We start from the raw sequence: 18,567 nt of genomic DNA, 5'->3' as shown, positions 1-18,567 counted from the left end.
GGAACAGCCCTGGGTCACTCCAGGCAGTGAAGTTCATGAAAGAAGCGCAATATTATTTTTAGCAACAAAAGCAGAATTACAAAGTGTTTTAAGAAAGCTGTACGACACCCAACGCATCCTCTAGAGAGGACAAACTCACCCTACCGAGAGGCAGACCCATGCAGCTCAAAGACTGCGTTACTTACTACTTTTAATCATTTCCAACTAACGATTTTAGAAGTCTGGGATTTCACACTCATTCCCAGAGTCTTTTTATCGCTATAAATCGTGTGGAGGTCTTAAATCAAGAGGCAGCACACAGACCCTGCAACATACGTGCTCCCCGGCAGTATGCCACTGCTGGTATCAAGACACAGTTCAGCCTTTATTCTCAGTTTCCTCGTTGCATTTCAGAGATGTTTTTGTGGTTTAATGAACCGAAACTAGACTCGGCTTCACTCTGTGCTTTGAGAAGAGTTCAGGCTGCTGGGGCTGTTTCAAGAGATCTCCTGGCTGCGGAAGACAACCTTCATCTGTTTTCAAGGGCCACAACTTTGGCAGCTCCCTAATGAGACACAGATTGGGCAAACTCATTTCTGTTATGTCACAACTTAAGGAAAAAAGATCTACTATAAAAGTCCTGAATTCCTGTTCTACCTCAAGGCAATGGGTGGAGGAACAAGGTCACCACGCTACTCTCCACCTCCCTGCTGTGATGAAGCTGATGTCCAGCACCAGAGCTGCTCAAGGCCCTCCTGCCTGTACAACTCATCACCCCAGACCGCCCTTCAGGAATCAATGTATTTTATTTTAAACATCAGCATTTAAAGGAAAAATGACCACAGGCTGGACACTACTGCGTGGAACAAGCTACGGAGAGCCAGAAGCGATAATCTGATTTCTCCAACAGGATGAAGAGATCATCTTACCTGTAACCACTGCCGGCTACACGAGTAATCAGGCACCTTTCTGAATACCTAAGGGATCTTATTTCTCAAATCTTCTTGTACAGGCTTCAGGTTTTAAGGTTGAACTTTGACTAACGGGCTCAAGTGCCTGAGTCTGATTCTTTCTAAACCGATAACTCTTAATTGACATAATCGAGTCCCGCAGCCAGTGCATCCTCCACCAAGTATTTCACATTTGCTTAGCTGTTTACAAAAGATACTCGTTACACGGAAACACAGCAAGCACGGAGCATTAAAATTCAACACCTAGAAATTCCCTTAGAAAGCCACTGAAGGAATAAAATAATCACAGCAAGCTGGCATAAACAAAGTAAGATGTAGACACGGCGCCGTTACAAGCCACGCTCCTGCTGAGGATGAGCACAAGAGCAAGGGGAAGGCAGGCTGGTCACGTGCCCATGACTTGCCGATTGATTTATTGCGGTTTAGCTGCTGGAAAAGACTTAGCAACACGTTATTTCCCCAAACAAGTCGTTGCTAAAATAACAATACACAGATGAGAAGCTCAGGACTATCCAAAGCAGACTACTCAAGATTGATATTCTGCATCATACGGCTGCATATCACCACAGCACAGGGGTCCCAGGTGGGTACAGGTGGCACCAGAGCCACTTTTTGGACTTATGACTTAAATTTGACAATCCAGCTACAATCACTAGACTTTCCTCAGTAGACACTCAGGTCAGACAGTTCTCAGCTGCTGTCCACCGCTGATAACATCCAAACTGAAAATTTGTTATCAGAAAAACCAAGCCATGTGTCCAACAGCAGAAGGAGACGGAGCTGTTGGAGCAGGGCCAGAGGAGGCCCCGGAGATGCTGGGAGGGCTGGAGCCCCTCTGCTGTGAGGACAGGCTGAGAGAGCTGGGGGGGTTCAGCCTGGAGAAGAGAAGGCTCCGGGGAGACCTTGGAGCCCCTTCCAGTCCCTAAAGGGGCTCCAGGAAAGCTGGGGAGGGACTCTGGAGCAGGGAGGGGAGCCATGGGACAAGGGGGAGCGGTTTTACACTGCAAGAGGGGAGATTGAGATAAGATCTGAGGAAGAAATTGTTGGCTGTGAGGGTGGTGAGCCCCTGGCATAGGTTGCCCAGAGAAGCTGTGGCTGCCCCATCCCTGGAGGTGTTCAAGGGCAGGTTGGAGGGGGCTTGGAGCAACCTGGTGTGGTGGGAGGTGTCCCTGCCCAGGGCAGGGGGTGGCACTGGGTGGGCTTTAAGGTCCCTTCCCACCCAAACCAGTCTATGATTCTATAAAGTCATAGTACACTCTTCAGATTGATACCACAGAAGGTTGATCATCTGCCAAAGGTGGTCAGCTGGGCATGTGCCACTTTCTGGACACTAAAATACTGCAAGGTGACTCTGGTTCTCACCCGGAGTACGGAAATAGCTTAAACTCTTCCAGTGAAGTCTAGAAACTCATCCCTAAAGGGAACAGTTCTGCAACCTCAGTGTTTGGGTCCATCCTTTCACCTCACCCGTTCCATTTGCCACATTTCCTGGGATGTCCCCCACTTCCAATGAGCCTGGGCCCTCTTGGAGGAAGATCCCATCCTTTCTTGCAAGGCGATGCTCGGGCCGGAGCTCCGGGACCTGGCTCACAGGGTACAAATCACTTCCCTTTTCTCCGCATAAGCAAATCTAGGCTTGCACAAACAGGACCGCAGGGCTGCCCAAATAAATGCGTGCAACTCAACTTGTTTTGAGATAAGACTTCCCCTGCCATTTTAGGTGAAGTAACCTGAGTTTTAAGAAGGCAGGTGGGAAAAAGATCCCAAGGCCATACTATTTGGGACACAAGTTGGGGGGGTGGGGTGCGTGTGTATTTGTGGAGGGAATAAAAAACTCCTTATAAAAATTATTTATAAAAATTAAAAGGTGTTAAGAAAAAAGCACTTCTATCTTCTTACTCAAACGGTCCAGAACAATCAATAGGTGAGCGGCAACATGTACAATGAATTTATGAAAGGTAGAAGTTACAGCCTTTTTAGTTGAAGTCAGTTTTAAAAAAAAAAAAACCCACACCTATCTTCAAGTTTTAACCTATGAAGAACACTATTCTTGTGTTTACAGATGGGTATTTGACACTTAAAAATGCTAAAGAGCTTGCTCCTCGCCACTTGTTCAAGTGTGGCAGCTCCTCAAACCAGAGAAGAGACTAGAAAAAAGATGCATAAGCGATAGGAGTTGCAAACCCAGCATGCTTGCATATCAGCACTAAGCCTCCAAGATGCATTAACAGATTTTTAAAAACGCTTCTCAAGTACTTTACTGTCTGCAAAGCCATAGATATAAACCATTATTTATCTGAACCTACAGACAACTCACAATAATACCCGGACAAACACTCCGAATTGCAGTTGCTTGCAATCCTAACTTAAGGAGCCTCTAAAAATATGCGCATATGCAGAGTTGGAAATGGAAAGCCTTAGGACAACAAAAAAAGAAAGCGAATGTAAAAAGAAAACAATTATTCAGCATATTTCTTAAAGTGACACTTCTGTTCAGATGCAGCTCCATCTACAGAAAGGCAAATCCCTGCTGAGATTTTAACTGCACTGACACATCCCAGCTGCTCATTTTCCAGGTAGTTCTCCCACATCCACTCCTGCCTGGCAGGATGAAACCCGTTACCTTGGGGGGAAAAAAAACCTCTCCCAACACCAGACCGTACAAAGCGACATCAGCGCAAGGCTTATGGTAAACTTGGGAGAAGGATTATACCTTACCCAATATATTACACCAGCCAGACCCCATGTTCAAGGAGGTGTGATTACACTACACAAAAATACGATATTGCGTAAGACCCTCAACCCCTGTCAAAGAGAAGAAAAAAGACCCTATGATATTGCAAGTTTAATTCCTGGCAAGAGCATTAAAACTTGTGCTGGGCATTTAAGAGCGTATAATGAAACTATCATGGATAACACTTACCCTGGGAGTAACTCTGCAAGACTACTTTTAATTCTAAATGTTTCCAAAGGACAAGCAGGAAGAACATCTAGTCCACTTAAAGAAAAAACAAGATGTTGCTATCTGCAATGCTTCGGCACTTGGGGGTATTTCACAACAAGGACTCTGCTGCTTCTCCCCCTCCCATCTCCTGTGGCTCTGGAGCGATGGTTGCGTGCAGCCCCCAGAGGAGGTCGCAGGGATGTCCTCCTCCCTGGCACCACGGGCCAACACACAACTTGACTTTGGTCAACGCGACCCAGCCTGTTTCCTCAAGTGCCAGCAGGAAACAAGAAAAAGCAGCTGAAACTTAGCGTTCCTCCTTCAACATTCCCCCATCGCAAGCTTCTCCTGGTCTCCTGGGTCGCAGGAGGAGGGTCCTGGGTGGCTGGTGGAGCTCTTCGACACGGATGGGAGCAGGAACAGCCTTGCTGCCAAGCACCAAGATCATAGCCAATAATCTCTGTTGTGTGAGAGAGCCTATGTATTGCATCGTCCTCCTCTTCCTTTTGTTTCCCTCCCCCCCGTCACTGTGTTTGCAAAAAGAAAGCCAAGGAATTGTAGGAAATTCAATCTTTTCTCCATAAGCAACCGAACCAGGCAATGGTCTGGGAGGGGAACAACACAAATCCAACCACTACAGAGCAGCTCTCTCCTCCCGCATCCCTTCCAGACCTTGATTTTAAACACACTCTTCTTCCAACACCAGCTGCTCCCCCAAGAAAACAACCACTTGGACAAACTTCAATGGAAAAAAACTGCCCTCAATCCCAAAGAAAAGGGCTAGTGGTATCGCAACGCAGAAGAAATCTTTTCTCTTTTTACCCACTGAAGCAGGAGAGAATCAATGAAGCACAACGTAGATCTTTTTTCAGACAAAATTATCTCTCGTAAGGAAAAAAAAAAACCCACCACCCCTTCCTCTAGAGGCACATCCAGTGCTGACTTTGGCCTCCTGACAAGCCAGTACACAAAACAGATGAGTACGAGGCTTTCGCGAAAGATGGGACAAAAAGGAATCACGACAATCCCTCTGGGGAAGAAAATCACGCTGCAATTAAAGCCATAATAAAACATTAAATCAAACAGCTAAAAATACACGCAGATTGCAGACCCAGCGACAAACTCGGAGATGCTGAGACAAAGTAAAAGATAATTTGGAGCACGAAGGCAAAGTGCTGGGAAATGGTAAAAGAAATGTAATTCTGGGCATGATCCCTACAGGAGGGAGGGATCAGGGATGATTAGGGGAAAAAAAAAATTAAGGAATTTGTGATGTTGCTAAAAGAGCCCCAAACGCTTCAGGTGGAGTGAAAGCTTCCAGTCCTGATCGTAAATAGAAAATGGAAACATGGATAAAGAAAGGAATAAAACATGTGGGTGGGGGAAGTAAGAGTGGAAAAGTGTTGCTTCACGGCAGAAACACCTTTCACAAAGTGTAGGAGCTCCTGAGCCCTGGGAGACGCTGCACCGTTCCCGACCTTCCAGAGGATCCGCACCATTTCTGACCATGGAAATAAACCCCAGGGGCTGCCTGGAGGAGTAGGAAGCTTCTTGCTTTTTCCTCTGCCAAACTGTCAATGTTCACATTTGTTGGAAGAACCAGACCTTCAGGAGAGAACAGGCACGTGCCACACACTTCACCTCTACAAACGGCATTCTAAGCACTTTATTTTGACAAAACAAAGCTGGCAAACACCTTAATTTTTTCTCCAAAAGTAGAAAATTGCCGTGTTAACACCTGGGATGCAGAGAAGGCCAAGGCAGCGGTAACCCAAATACAAATATAGTTACTAACAGGAAATATTGGCTGACTTGATACAAGACAATGATTTGGAAGGATTTTAGGAGACATTATTCTACCAGACAGGTATCAGCCTATACATGTAAAAGCTACATTTTTTTTTTCTACTTTGCATATACTAACACCCATTAAGAAATATAATAACAATAAAAGCAGCTCCTTCTCCCTGATCTGAACAGCAACACCTAATGATGTGCACTAAAATAACCAAAGAGAACACCAATTCCTTCGAGTTTTAAGTATCCACACACTAAGTGAACCCTACTGCATGAGCTTAGTAGCACATGCCAGGTTTTCACGCTTTTCTGCTAAAATAATCGCAACAACCAACGCTCATTCATCAGGGGATCGCCACGATCATCATCTAGCGGGACGAGGCTTTTCAAGCTAGTTTAGTGGACCTCGAGGCTCAACAATTTTGCTTAATACCTTTTAGTTCCGACTGGAGACAGCACAGCCTACATTTAGCTACCCAGGTCTTCGAAATATGGCATATATATTGTAGTTACTATAGATCCTGAAAGGTGTTACGTATTAATGTACCAATAATTCTGCTAAATGAGCTATTTCCTTTGGAGAAAAAGCTTTCATTCTGGGGGAAGCATCCTTAACACCCACGTTTGAGTCCAGCTTTCCTGCTACACAATCAGTTCCGATTCCCTTTTCTTCCAACCCTGCCGAAAGGGATGCAGAGGTTCAGCCTTCGCCTGGGGCCACCGCAGGCAGTCGGCACTGCCGAGGGTGTCACAGCAAGGGAGAGCCACACTGTGCCACGCTCTGCACCCTCAAAGGCGCAATAAGTACGTGAAACAGCTCACTTGCATGAAGTCCCAACTCCTGTTTCATGATCTAATAAAGGAGGGATAATAGAGGGGCACGTAAAGTTATGCGACTTGAAAGCCAAAAAAAGGAAGCCAGATGTTGGAGCCGAGGCTTAGAACTTCAAAGTTCCTACTCCCTTGTTTCTCTACTCAGTAGAGTGAGTCAGAATGGTTTTGAAAAAGGGTTCACTTTTGTTTTTAAGCTACGTACTTTAAGGGGACATACAGAAAGCTGTCAGAACTTCAGCCTCCACCACCGCAGCGGTCTAGTTTTGCTGCCGGCAGCATGGGAACAGGCTGGGGGAGGGGACGACACGCTCCAGCTCCTCTTGGTCTCAAAAACCTCCCCGTCAAGCAGAAGCTACACGCGAGCGCTTCCTGCCCGCCACGGCACCGGCACCACGCTCCGCTTTACCACCTTCTTCTCCGTCTCTCATCAGGGTAAGACATCCCCATAGCTCACCTGCTTCAGGACATGCTGGCGACAGCCCAAAAGTGACTTGAGGGTCTCCAGTGCGATGGGACAGCCAGGCAGAGGGGTTTTGCAAAAGCAAGACACTCTTGCCGTCTCCTGCCACAACAATGTCCTCAGCCACCTGCACAGTGGCCATCAGGAGCGGTCCCCAAAGCATAGGACTGGTTGACAACCCACAGTCCTGATCCAGCCACAGCCACACTGACATGCAAAATAACCGGGAGCTATTTCGGTAATTCAGCAGCAAGCTCCTTGGCAACCGAGGGTGCCAGAATAACCTGTGGCTCACCAGCATTACCTGCCTAGATATGCTGCAATCCAGACATACCTTGTTCCTTAGCAAACGGAAGGCTTAAACCATCATCAGGTCTCCAAAGGAAGCCTAAGAAAATGACAGTGCCAAAAAAAAAACCAACCTGGAAGGTGGTAATAGGGGCTATAAAATAAAAGCTAGGATGCCGCTGTGGAAAACTTAGAAAGATTCGAGCTACACACACCCACTGCCTACTTCCATTTTTGCACGCTATATTTGCTTCACGCAGAACAGGGACACAAGCTTCCTTGGATCTGCTACTTCTATAGCCTGCTTCCCGCTTTGCCACGCGTTGATGAGGCCCAGCGATAACCTGAAAGAAGGGCAACTTGTTTTGTAACTAAAGCAAAAAACCAGGCATTTGAGAAGCCTGTTTGCAGTTCTCTGGCCGAAAGGTTGACTTCATATGATGTCTTTCAATCTGATACCTAACACAATAGCATTTCCTGGAAGAAGTCCCTTTTCCTAAGCTGTTCTTCTAGTCGCTGGCAGGATACACATCCCAGATAATTGAAGAATACATTCACTAGGAGGGAATCACCTGGCTTCCAACCTCACACAGGAGTTACAAATGCACTCGCCAGGCAACTGGTATGCTCAGGAGATCATCATTGAGCCCTGGAGGTTTCAGAGATGGCTCATCTTTGTTAGTGGAAGCAGAAAAAAAGGTGACAGAATGAGCAATAAGACAAACGCATAGCTTATTTGGATGCAAAACGCGAGCGCATTCAAGGACTAGTTCCACAGACAGTATTTATTTTGAAGCTGTTCACTAAGATCATCCAGAAGGATCCTAAAAGTTGACGAGGAAATCATATTAATACTTTCTGCTGCATTAAACAAGAGAAAAGCTTGAAGAGTGCCACCTGAGCATATGCTGGAGCTGGAGGCAGCTACTCTGTGTTTAGAGGTTAACTTGACCACACAGAAATCCACTTGAGAAGCCTGTATTTTACAATATCCTATATTTTCTCTACAAAAGTATCATGCCATCGACGTTGATGCACACCTTTTTCACAGAGAGCCACAAACTGGATGCTGTACAAGAACCACTGAGCAGACACGCAACGTCCATCAGTGGTCTGACATGCCACAAGCACCTCATCACCACTGCGCACGGTACCACGACCAAAAGCCTGACACAGAGGGGCTGCTCTTCACAAATACCTCGGAAAGCAAGAGCATGATTCAAGCTTCCTGTGACACTAAATAGCTTTTTAATGGTGGCATTGAGATTTCTGAGCCATGAGTGGCATCTAGGCACGCTGAACTGGCACCCGTTCTACGACACACGTCGTTTCCGAGCACGCTGCGAATCACTAGTTTCTTCTCCTGCTTTTGCTCCAACTTTACAATTTGTGCTCAATATTTCTTCCCAGTTAATCAAGCTCTAACTTGTTACCGCTCCCATTGCTTACTCCCTTCCATATCAACCCAATTCAACTAATAAAATCTGCTTCCGTAAGCCTGCATTTTTGACAGCAGAGTTTAATTATGTTTTATTTGTTCCCACTATGCCTTACAGCATCTCATCTTCACACTTTTCCAACTGTTTCCGGGAAGGAGGGTACACGAGCAGCAGAACATGCCCATCTGTAAGCTCCAAGGAAATGGGAACAGAAGGAAAATCTTACACAGTAGTCACATGAAGAGTTACACCAGTAAGTTCTGCAGTATTGCCTGATGACCGCTTCTCAACTTCCAAACCCAGTACTCGGCTGGTAGCTGAACCAAATATTGGATGTTCAAGGAAGAAAAAATAAAAAAAGGTATAACTCAGCAGGCTAAATGCATCTGTATGAAGGCAAGGGAAGAATTAAGAAGTCCTTTTGCCAGTTGCAGTTATTAGCATCCACCCTGAAGCACAAAACTCTGTAACCTCTACAGAGTAGCAAAGCCTCTCGAAGGGACTAATGAAATTCAACTTAAACGGGCTACAGAAAGCACGGTTTCAATAAACTAGCAATAGACGGTACCAGGAACATGGCAAACAATGTGCAGATGTGATTATTACAGCTTTTGGGTGAAGAAATTCACAACTGCAAACCAAGATCCCAACTTCCTGAAGAAAAGGGGTGCAAGGCTTGAGCCCACATTATCTAAGACAGCTTCAGTTAGAAAGCCGTTGATAACTAGATCAGTAATTACTGCCTTCGCCCAGTGGGACTCTTTGGGTGAGACAGGACAGGAGGCAGATCTCCAGGAGCACATCCTGGCTGCCAAGCACACCTCTCTGCTTACAGATCACCTGCAAAGTACGTGTTTGTGGTTTCCCTTTGTCTTCAAATCATAGGATGGTTAAGAGTTGGAAGGGACCTTAAAGACCACCCAGTGCCCACCCCCTGCCCTGGGCAGGGACACCTCCCTGGTACCAGCCCAGGTTGCTCCAAGTCCCGTCCAACCTGCCCTTGAACACCTCCAGGGATGGGGCAGCCACAGCTTCTCTGGGCAACCTGGGACAGGGGCTCACCACCCTCACAGCCAACAATTTCTTCCCCATATCTCAATCTCCCCTCTTGCAGTGTAAAACCGTTCCCCCTCGTCCCATGGCTGCCCTCCCTGCTCCAGAGTCCCTCCCCAGCTTTCCTGGAGCCCCTTTAGGGACTGGAAGGGGCTCCAAGGTCTCCCCGGAGCCTTCTCTTCTCCAGGCTGAACCCCCTCAGCTCTCTCAGCCTGTCCTCGCAGCAGAGGGGCTCCAGGCCTCCCAGCATCTCCAGGGCCCAACAGGCCAACCTATTGGCTTGTCAACCCAATAAATTTTGGGATATAAGGTTTCCCTGCAGACAGAAAGACAGAAAAATAAGAACAGCAGTTATTACTTAACATATCCTTGCCAGCACTCAGTATGGTGACAGTGAGCAACACCACCATCCCCTGAAGACGATTTCCACCTACCAGCCCCGCAAGCCTGACTGTGCCTGCACCCGAAGGATTAAAGATGTCTTCTCTTGCGTCTTACGGAGAGAGAAAAAAAAAAAAAAAGAAAAGATTGTGCAAATCAAAGCACGCCATATCTCAGCTCTGTATCCCTGGGCAGGATTGCACACAGCGACGACTGCCGCTGCTGGGAGGCAGCCGAAGACCAGTATCTAGCACAGAATTAACATTGCTCTGCACAGAAAGGAACCCGGCTCATTTCTGCAGCTTAGCCGAGGCCAAACTGGAGGGGAACAGGGCAAATCCACGGCCGGCACTGGAGAAAACCTGTGATTCCCCACACCCTCTGGCACAAACCTCTCCCAGGAACAATTTCTGCCTTCAAAGCCTTTTAAAATTCGCTTCCACGGCGGCTCCGGGGGCGAAGGCCGCCCTCAGCACCCGCAGGCCGCGGCCGGGTCGCTGCTCAGGCGGTTCGCCGCAGGAGGCCCCGGGCCGCCGGGGCCGAGCACCGGGCGCAGGCCCCATGGGTCGGCGGGCTCGCCCGCTCCGCGGGGGCTTCGGTAGCCCCCCCGACCCCGCCGGTGCTCCTCGCCCGCACTCACCATGGCTGTCGGCGGCTCCCGCGGGGCGGCTCTAGGCAGGGCGCCGCGCTCCGCTCATGTCAGGGCCGGCGGCGGCGGCGGGGACTCCCCTCCCATGCACCGGCGAGCCCCCGCCGGCCGCAGAACCTCCACCACCACTCGGAGAGACGCCGCCGCCGCCTCCCAGCCCCCGGGCCTCCCCCGGCCGGTGGGGACGGGGAGCCCCGGGGCGCTGGGAAGGGCAAGCCCCGAGCGGGCCGGGAGCGGCGGTGGCCGGCGGAAGGGAGAGAAGGGAAGAGAGCGCGGCACGGCGGCTGTCGGTGCGGCCGGTGGCTACGCCTGGCGCATCCTGCCGGCCCCGCCCCGCCCTCCCGCCGGAAGCAGCCGCCGGGCCGCCCGCAGCCAATGGGAGCGCAGGCGGGTGGGGCCGGCGCATGCGCGCTTCGCCGCGGCGCGCCGCCCGCCGCCATCTTGGAGAAGGGCGCGGCGCCTGGCGGGGCGGCGGGAAGGTGCGCGCCCGGAGGTGCGCCCCGCCCCGCCCCGCCGCCACTGCGCACGCGCAAGGAGCTCTTCCGGCCGGGCGGGAAGGGGTGGGGGGAGCGCCCAGAATCTCGGGGGCGGGGCTAGGTGTGGGCACGCCCCCCAGAGGCGGGGTTTGGGCGCGCCCCGTTGCCTGGCAACGCGGTGGGGCAGCGGCGGGCCCGGGCCTAGGCTTAGGCCCGCGCCTTCGTCCCGACCCCGGCCCGCAGGGACCCCTGTGCTGCCCCCCGCCTCCCCCGCCGTCCCCAGGGAGCTGCAGACGTACGCGGACACTGTGTGTGTCTACTGGCTTCGCCCCTGTGTAGCTAATTAAATAATTAAAATGAACTGGGAGATGACCCCACACACACACCCTGCAAGTCCTCCTCAACAGCGGCAACGGAGCTACAGAGCGGAGAAACCTGCATCCCCAGCAGCGTGGGCAGCAGGGCGAGGGGGGGATTCTGCCCCTCTGCTCCGCTCTGTGACACCCCCCTGCAGTGCTGCCTCCAGCTCTGGGGCACCAACAGCAGAAGGACACGGAGCTGTTGGAGCGGGGCCGGAGGAGGTCCCGGAGATGCTGGGAGGGCTGGAGCCCCTCTGCTGTGAGGACAGGCTGAGAGAGCTGGGGGGGTTCAGCTTGGAGAAGAGAAGGCTCCGGGGAGACCTTGGAGCCCCTTCCAGTCCCTAAAGGGGCTCCAGGAAAGCTGGGGAGGGACTCTGGATCAGGGAGGGGAGCCATGGGACGAGGGGGAATGGTTTTACACTGCAAGAGGGGAGACTGAGATGAGATATTGGGAAGAAATTGTTTGCTGTGAGGGTGGTGAGCCCCTGTCCCAGGTTGCCCAGAGAAGCTGTGGCTGCCCCATCCCTGGAGGTGTTCAAGGGCAGGTTGGAGGGGGCTTGGAGCAACCTGGTGTGGTGGGAGGTGTCCCTGACCAGGGCAGGGGGTGGCACTGAGTGGCCTTTAAGGTCCCTTCTAACCCAAACCATTCTATGATTCTATAATTCTATTCCCATCCCACAGTTTTAACTCAACATTTGTGGCCCTTGGTTTTCTGATGCCTGACGAGGCCAGGAGAGAAGACATTAACGGAGCGATCCAGAACAGTGTGTGAATTTAAAAAATAGGTAATTCATCCCCTAACTGCTGCCTGACAAAATCAAGGAGCTGGAAGCATACAGAGCCCCAGAGCAGTGAAGTTAATACAGATCAAAATACTTCTTATGGTTCCCAAATTCTCCTGTGGCATCTGCCGTTACAAGAGATTGCTGAAACTGGCAGCTTAATAGGCTTTAGAGGGGACAATATACATATAGGGATATTGCAAATGCTTGCAGTTACATTAGAGGATTAAACAAAACAAGAGAGGGAGGAAAATAAAACCTCCATGGGGGTGTAACTAACCACGAGGCTCAGTGAGAAGATTATGGTTGAGCAGTCCCATGTTTTTTTCATGGTAGATTTTCTTCCACGCTTTTAGCAGAGCAAAGACCCCACGGGCCCCTGTCCTGCTTGCCCCCATCAGCCTTTCCCTCTGGGTGGAAACGCTGTTCCTGGGCCACACAGGCAGAGAAAAACTCACCAGGAAGGATACATGCAGCTTGCAGCCAAGCAGATGCTGCCTGGCTGTACAGGAGATAACGTCCGTTTGCTGCCATGTGCCGATAAATTACTGTATGTGCCCCCAGGCAGAGCACCATCTCCAAAACCTACAGCTCCAACCCCTCCCAAACCCCTCCAACCCCTCCAAAGCCCCTCCAACATCTCCAGAACCTACAGCTCCAACCCCTCCAAAACCCCCTCAACACCTCCAAAACCCCTTCAACCTCTCCAAAGCCTCTCCAACAACTCCAGAACCTCTCCAACACCTCCCAAACCTCTCCAACGTTTCCAACATCTCAAAAACCCCTCTAATGCCTCCAAAACCGTTTCAAAACCTCTCCAACCTCTCCAAACCCCATCCAACATCTCCGGAACCTCTCCAACATTTCCAACCCCTCCAAAACCCCTCCAATGACTCCAACCCCCCCCCCAAAGTCTCAAAACCCCATCCAACACCTCCAAAATCTCCCCAACATCTCCAAAACCCTTCCAAGGCCTTCAACCCTCCCCCCCAACACCTCAAAGCCCCATCCAACCCCTCCAAAATCTCCCCAGCATATCCAAAACCCCTTCCAACCCCTCCAAAATCTCACCGGCATCTCCAAAACCCCTCCAACCCCTCCAAAATCTCCCCAACTTCTCCAAAACCCCTCCAACACCTCCAAAACGCAGGCTGAGCTGAGCTATGTGCTGTGCCCGCCTGTGTGTTTAACAGAGGCTGGAACTGCCTTGAGATGCCACCTCAGCAATGGTTACATCAAGATATTGCAGCTGTGCTGGCAGAGGGCAGGTTACCATGGTGACTATTAAAAGGATAATCTTATTATCGCCGTTTGTTATTCCAACGGGGTTGTTTGTTGACACGTGTTCCGAGGCGCACATTGCCATCCGGGGAAAGCCAGCTGCCGGACACGGATCTGCTGAGCCACGCACACCTTGCTTCCAAAGCTGTGGAGACCCGCTTCTTCCACTGCTGCGGGTTTTGGGGTGTGTATTTTTTGGCTTTCCAAAACAGAAGTTGCTCCAGCTCCCTAGATTGGGGCAGAATCACAGAATGGCAGAGGTTGGAACAGACCTTTGGAGCTCATCCAGTCCAACCCCCTGCCAGAGCAGGGTCACCCAGAGCAGGTGGCACAGGAATGCGTCCAGGCGGGTTTGGAATGTTTCCGGAGACAGAGACTCCACCACCTCTCTGGGCAGCCTGTGCCAGGGCTCTGCCACCCTCACAGGAAAGAAGTTCCTCCTCATGTTGCGATGTAATTTCCCATGTTCCAGTTTGTGCCTGTTGCCCCTTGTCCTGTCACTGGGCACCACAGAAAAGAGCCTGGCCCCATCCTTCTGACACCCACCCTTTAGATATGGCTGAGCATTGATGACATCCCCTCTCAGTCTTCTCTTCTCCAGGCTGAACAGTCCCAGGGCTCTCAGCCTTTCCGGGGGGATCTGACGTGTTGCAGGCACAGGGCAAGCTGGTGGGCACCAAAAGAAAGAAGAGGAACCTTCCCCCAAACTGCTGGATCCTTACAGGGAGCTTTTCTCCTCTGTTCCTTTTCCCCCTGCAAAACCCAAGGGGGTGCGGCAGCTTTTAGGGCGGAATTTGGGGCTGGCGGTGAGCGCTGAGCTCTCCAAGCCTTTGTCCTGGCTTTAGAAACATCTACCCCAAGGCAAAGGCCTCGCACCGCTGTGGCAATGACGGGTCTCACACAGCCCCGGCTGGGACCTCCTGGTGGTGGTGTTCCATGAGGAAACGGTGTGCAAGGACCACGGCTGCCACCAGCATCACTGGAGCATGAGGAGGAGGGAGGCAGCAAGGCTCAGACTAAGCCTGAATCCGCCCCACGATGGGAGGAGCCATCAGACTTTTATTTCTTTTATTTTTTTAACTTACTGTTTTTAAAAAACGGAAGAAAGGGAAATAACATAGGGCTGAATGGTATTGGAGAGACCTGCGAGACCATGGGGAGACCAAGGGAACAGAATTCGTGAAAATCATTCCTTGCTGCACGGCTTCTCCCTCAATTTTTTTTGGCAAACACGCACAGAAATGCCCCGGAGCGTGATTTGAAGCCCTCTTATCAAAGCCTCCTGCACAGCTCCAGCCTTGATCCCAGCCCGTTCAAATCACGCATTCAAATATTCGCCACATTTCATTGCTTTATTCCAGCTTTGCAGAGTTTGGGTTTTGCCTCCAGGGTTAGTCTGAGCCTAACGCCAACCCCGCGGCTGGCCACGCTTCGCTTCGCATCCGGCCGCCTATCTCTTTCCATCTCAGTTATTTTTCCTACCACCAATTGAGCTGCAACTCGTCCCGCATGCCGTGTATACACGAGCAACCTCCCTGCCCTGCCACCTAGTATAAAGTAATTCGATGGAAAGGGTTAAACCGTAGTTTATAAGTGCAGTAAAGCAGCTTTGAAACGCGAGGGAAAGGTTTGCGCAGCAAACCCCAACCACCCCCTGCGTCTCGCGAGGGGCTTGTCAGTAAGTTTGCCGGTTTAGCAAGCTGTAAAAAAAATACAGCAGGTACAAGGCCCTGAGTACCAGTCCCTGTGTGGAAAGTCCAGATGTGCGGAATTAATTTAAAAAAAAAAAAACACTGCAGCCCACCGCTGCGGGGAAGGGGCGCTCCCAAGACGCCTCTCGGTGTGTGTCCTTCCTCCTCCGCTCCTGCTCCGCTCCGCACCCACTTGGGATTCACCCGGGACCATTCGGGATCTCGGGATGTGGTGTTATTGGCATGCTGGTTGTGTCGCTGGGAATAGCTTCCCAAATCCCACTGAAGGGCTGGGACACAATAAACCCAGGGGGTCTAGGACACAGCAGGAGGTCCCCAAATGAGCGGGAAAGAGGGGAGTGTGGGCAGGAGCTTGCTTCGTGTGGGATTTGCTGGTCCTGAGAATTCAGCCTGGTGTCTGAATCACCCTGTCCAACAGCCTCAGACCCCGAGGAGGCAGGAGAACTGGTGCCGGGGAAGGAAAGAGCAAGAGAGCCAGCTCACTCTCCCTGATAGAATCATAGAATCACCTCGGTTGGAAGGGACCTTTCAGATCATCGAGTCCAACCATCAGCCCAACACTGACAAAACCAAGCGCTAAACCATATCTCTAAGCACCACGTCTGCCCGGCTTTTAAATACCCCCAGGGATGGTGACTCCACCACTGCCCTGGGCAGCCTGTTCCAATGCTTAAAAACCCTTTCAGTGTAAAAAATTTTCCTAATATCCATCTTAAACCTCCCCTGGGGCAACTTGAGGCCGTTTCCTCTTGTCCCATGGCCTGTTCCTTTGGAGAAGAGACCGACCCCCCCTGGCTACCCCCTCCTTTCAGGGAGCTGTAGGGAGCGAGAAGGTCTCCCCTCAGCCTCCTTTTCTCTACTTCTGTTACAAGCAAGGGAGAAAGGGCCAGTTTCAGGCTGTGGCTTTTATTAAACCTACACAGAGTTTGGAGTCCGTCCCTGCCACCTTCCTAGACCCCAAAAAACCACCCGGGCAACACAACAAGATGTTCCGACCTGCCCTTCTGCGCCTCTCCCTGTTCTCAGCCTCCCACGATTTCGGGAGGGGACTGGTAGAGGAGGAGAACGGTGGAGCTCCATCTCCCATGGGCAAGGTCCCACCCGGGGTGGGGGTGTCCATCACCCACCACGAGCTCCCGTGGGGCATCCACCAGGAGCCACATGGATTCGTGACTGGCCACTCAGTCCCGCACTTTGGCGGGGGCTGGGAGGCAGCTAATGGGTTTTTACCGAGCCCCCCTTTTCTCTGGGTTTCTGCTTCTCTCCGCTCGGCCCATTAGCTGAGGCATTAAATTTTAACATTTTTCGTGGCTCCTTGCAAGCGTGTTCCCAGTGAGTGGGTGCCTGGGTGGGTGCCAGGGCCCCGGCGCCACACCCAGGGGACCTGGGGGACCGTGGGAGTCTGGCTGTGGCGGGGGGTACCCCCCTGTGCCCTGCGGGCAGGAGAGCGGCTCCCCCGGTGCCGGGTGGAAGCTGGTGCTTCTCCCAGCTCCCAAGGACCGGCATGGCAGCAGCATCACTGCAAACACCCTGCCACAGCCCCATCGTCCTGGACGGATGTCCTTGCCAGCTCCCCATGTTGCCGGGGGGCGACAAGTCGGTGCCAAGCCCCCATCAGCAAGAGCAGCCAGACCAGTGCCCGCAGCACAGCCAGCCCACGGGTGATGCTGCCCGCAGCCCTGCCAGCTCCCACATCACCTCTGGGACAGGCAACCACCCAGTTGCCCACCCCTGTGCCCTGCAGGAGCGGTCCCCGAGCCTGGCCACCCGCCAGCTTCACCCTGTGTCCCCGCGGATGTCCCCAGCCCTCGCAAAACGCCCGGTGTAGGCAGGAAACTGGTAAACATCGAGCTCTGTTCTCAGACACAGCCGCAGCACTGCTGCTCCTGAGGGGGTTTCGCTGCCCCACGGCTCCCTTGGTGCAAACCAGCCCATGGAGCGTGAGGGGACGCGTGCTCCCCACCCTGTGCCACAGGCTGTCCCCCGTCCCCTCTTTGCCATGGGTCTCCAGCGAGCGCCCTGCGGGTGAGCTCCGCTTGCCGTGGGCAGGTCCAAGGAGAAGACGAGTCCTTGAAGGGCCGTGGGGTAACAGACTCCAATTAATGGCAGGAGAAACGCTCAGGCTTGAAAGAGCTGATGGAAGGGGATGTAAGCACACCCAGAACCATGGCAGGAGGGCGCAGGCAGCTGGGCTTCCTCCTTGTGCACCCCTGGGGGACATGTCTGCCCTTTTCCCAGCCGACTGCAGGCACCAGAGGCCAGTCCAAGGACTTGGGGGTCTCTGCTGAGCCCCAGCCACCATCCCGGCTCAGGACCAGCGCAGGGCAGCTGAAACCCACCAGAGCTGCCAAGCGCGGGCACCTCGCAGCCTCGCGTGTGGGACCATCCAGCCTAGCAGCCTTCTAGACACATGGAAGAAGGTGATGGAAATGAGTTTGGGATAAACCATGCTCTGGGTTCGGTCCCCTCTCCCCTTGAGCAGCAGGGCTGGGAGCTTTCTGGCCACAAGAAATTAAAAAGCCATCGATTCTTGCCATTAGAGGGGGCGTGGCGGGAGCAGATGCACTGCAAGCAGAGCCACACACTGAATAATTCACAGCGAGAGATGATGAAGCCCGTGGCCAGGCTGGGGAAGCCTCTCCGTGTCCTCTGCTTCTGCCCCAGGGCATCCAACACGGGCTGGGGCAAGGGACTGGCACAGCCCTTGGTCTTTGGGGCCTGGGGGGGGTCAGCTCTGCTCCCTGAGCTGGTCCCAACAGATGGAGAACGATGAGACTCCAGAGCTGCTCCATGAGGGCATGTGGCCACGTGGATAATGGGGCTCCCGACCCAGCACGCTGCCCCCGAGGTGGCCTGTATTGTTCCCCGGGAGTAGCCGGCGTTGCTGGCATGGTTGCTCTGGCTTGCGCTGGTGGCACAGAGCCACCCTTTATAGGGCAAAGATGCCACTCATGGGGCAGGGACACCACTTATGGGGCAGGGACACCCCTCATGGAGCACCATGGTGCTCCTGCTGTGCCCAGCAGGGACTGGCATGCTGTGCCCTGCCATGTCCCACTGTGCCCGGCTGAGCGCGGCAAGCAGCCCCCTGGGAATGGCTCCCAGGTCACCTTCTCCATCACCGTTGCGCCTCAGGGCACCCACGGGCACCCAGGCCAAGAC

At 52.3% G+C, this 18,567-nt stretch overlaps 1 protein-coding gene across 6 annotated transcripts in view; it reads right to left on the bottom strand.

Annotated features, from left to right (window-relative positions):
• Positions 1-11,125, bottom strand: part of XPO6 (exportin 6) — a 59,218-nt gene extending 48,093 nt beyond the window's left edge. For 4 of the 6 annotated variants that reach the window (XM_054211027.1, XM_054211028.1, XM_054211029.1 and 1 more), the window contains exon 1: positions 10,787-11,125. In XM_054211027.1, the coding sequence (XP_054067002.1) occupies positions 10,787-10,789 (3 nt within the window). In that variant the 5' untranslated portion in view covers positions 10,790-11,125. Of the gene's footprint in view, positions 1-303; positions 545-10,786 lie in introns of all 6 variants that reach the window. The other 2 variants (XM_054211031.1, XM_054211032.1) reach the window with 2 other exon arrangements.
• Between the last annotated feature and the right edge of the window lie 7,442 nt (positions 11,126-18,567).

Source organism: Rissa tridactyla, chromosome 8, assembly GCF_028500815.1.
Source record: "Rissa tridactyla isolate bRisTri1 chromosome 8, bRisTri1.patW.cur.20221130, whole genome shotgun sequence".
Lineage (NCBI taxonomy): Eukaryota > Metazoa > Chordata > Aves > Charadriiformes > Laridae > Rissa > Rissa tridactyla.
This window is presented reverse-complemented; position numbering and strand designations above follow the sequence as displayed.